This window comes from Sitophilus oryzae, unplaced genomic scaffold (genome assembly GCF_002938485.1).
Source record: "Sitophilus oryzae breed Bouriz unplaced genomic scaffold, Soryzae_2.0 scaffold_993_pilon_pilon, whole genome shotgun sequence".
In the NCBI taxonomy this organism is placed as follows: domain Eukaryota; kingdom Metazoa; phylum Arthropoda; class Insecta; order Coleoptera; family Curculionidae; genus Sitophilus; species Sitophilus oryzae.
Window position 1 is genome coordinate 4,892 of NW_022147631.1, and position 2,124 is coordinate 7,015.

The following is a 2,124-nucleotide window of genomic DNA, read 5'->3' on the forward strand; positions in this document are numbered from 1 at the left end:
AAAAAATATCAACTGAAAAGAAAAAAATTATCGATAAAAGAAATGAGAAACGTGACCACCCTGTAGATATCGAACCTGGTACTATAGGATATCGTAAACAATCTGAAAGACAATCTAAAACAAATCCCCTGTATAAACCTGAACATATTTTACAAAGCAATGATTTGACAGTCACTACTACAGCTAAAAATAAATATCATAAACAATGTTTTAAAAAACCAAGAAAATTAACTGATAAATCATTGTTACAGATTGACGATTCTCTCACGAATCTTGATGGCACAGCAAATACAAGTACAGAACCTTGACTCAAATCCTGGCATACTTCCTTTTAAGTTAGGAGAGGTCAGTTTAAAAACTGCAACACATACATTTCTACACTATATTGATATGAATGAAATTAATAAGCAAGTTCTTGAAACGAATAAACACTATGACGATTTAAAATTATTAATTGATCAATTTTCAGACGACATAAATCGTATCACACTTCTAAATACTTGTAACAGTTTAAATTATGAGCTAAAGTTAGTAAATTATAAAATTCGTTCATTAATGCCAAATCTAAGAACTAAACGAGGTTTAATAAATCCTCTAGGCTCGTTAGTAAAATTTATTTCAGGAAATCTTGATCAACAGGATGCCGAAGAAATACATAATCACTTAAAAGAGTTAGAAAATAATGAAAATAAGATTATCAATAAATTTAATAATCATTTGTCTCTTTCTAAAATATCTATGCGTAATATGAATAAAACAATGACAGTTTTAATTGATAACCAAAACGCAATTAAATATAAAGTCGAAGAAATAAGAAATACTTTAAACGGTACTCTATTTCATTTTTATCATACATTGGAAATAAATAGTATATCTGGACAAATAAAGAATAACCTTGACATCTTAATGAACTTTCTTACAAATTTAGAAACTTCTATAAGTTTTTCTAATTTAAAGATTATGCATTCGAGTTTAATAACTCATGAAGAATTAAAAGAACTTTTATATAATATGTCAAATATTTATAATGAAGAACAATTACCTTTTAAAAATAAAGATTTCTTAGATTATTATAAAGTGGTAGAAACAAATACATTCTTTTACGAAAATAAAATAATATTTTCGCTAAATTTTCCATTGATACATCCACATCCTTTAGAATATTATCATTTATATTCTATTCCTAATGTTAATCAAACAATAATTATCCCACCTTCAAATTACCTTATCCTGGGAAAACATGAGTATCAATACGACACTGAAGAATGTATGAAGACCAGTACAAAGTATTTTTGCCAAAGAAGTCATCTCCTACCACTACCTCAAAGTGAAGATTGCGTTACGTCAATGCTATCCACTACGAAGAATACACAAACTTGTAATCAAATATCTATCAATATGAAGAATAACATCATAGAAGAAGTAGATCAAATGCATTATATTGCAGTATTTCCAAAAGAAGAAAAAATAACTACTATATGTGAAGAAAAACAAGTAATGGCCCTGAAAGGAACATATTTATTCACATTACCGAAAAATTGTGAATTTATAATGTCACAAGCGACTTATACTAATAAACAAGGAATTATTAGTACACACCCTGTATTGATTTCTGGAATACAGACATTGACAAATATAAATGTTATTCCAATCAAGAAATTAAATATTGAAAAAGTACCCTTGGATAAAATGCATTTAATTCAATTAGAAGAAGAAAACCCAATGGAAAACTTCTACATTCATTCCCATGCAGTGAATTGGACACTTTGGAGCATCTTCTTCATTCTAATTATTTTTGCAACTTCTTATTTCATTTTTAGAAAAAGAAAACTTCAACCGAAGCCCGTTCCCCATCCAAGGATGATTAACGAAACTCAAGTTAGTCCACCCTAGAGTTTCTTCTTCGCAGGGAGGAGTTATGTATCCAGCCTTCATTGTTCAATAATGCTGATGCAAGATACCCTTTAATTATAAATAGCGAAGACAGGACTTCGAACGACGGATTGATCTATCGACAGCAGTGCAGAACGAATCTCTGCCCGTCACCATATCAATTTTTTCTATTGTTAATTAAATAAGTTAAAAATAAATAAATCTTTGGTTTTCTGAGTTAGAATTATTTTT

The 2,124-nt window shown here is 28.8% G+C and overlaps 1 protein-coding gene across 1 annotated transcript; it reads left to right on the forward strand.

The window, feature by feature from the left end:
- Positions 1–372: 372 nt before the first annotated feature.
- Positions 373–2,124, forward strand: LOC115891348. Its single transcript, XM_030911796.1, has 2 exons — positions 373–1,514; positions 1,596–2,124. Exons 1-2 carry the CDS (start codon positions 391–393, stop codon positions 1,891–1,893), a joined length of 1,422 nt encoding a protein of 473 aa, XP_030767656.1. The 5' UTR covers positions 373–390; the 3' UTR covers positions 1,894–2,124.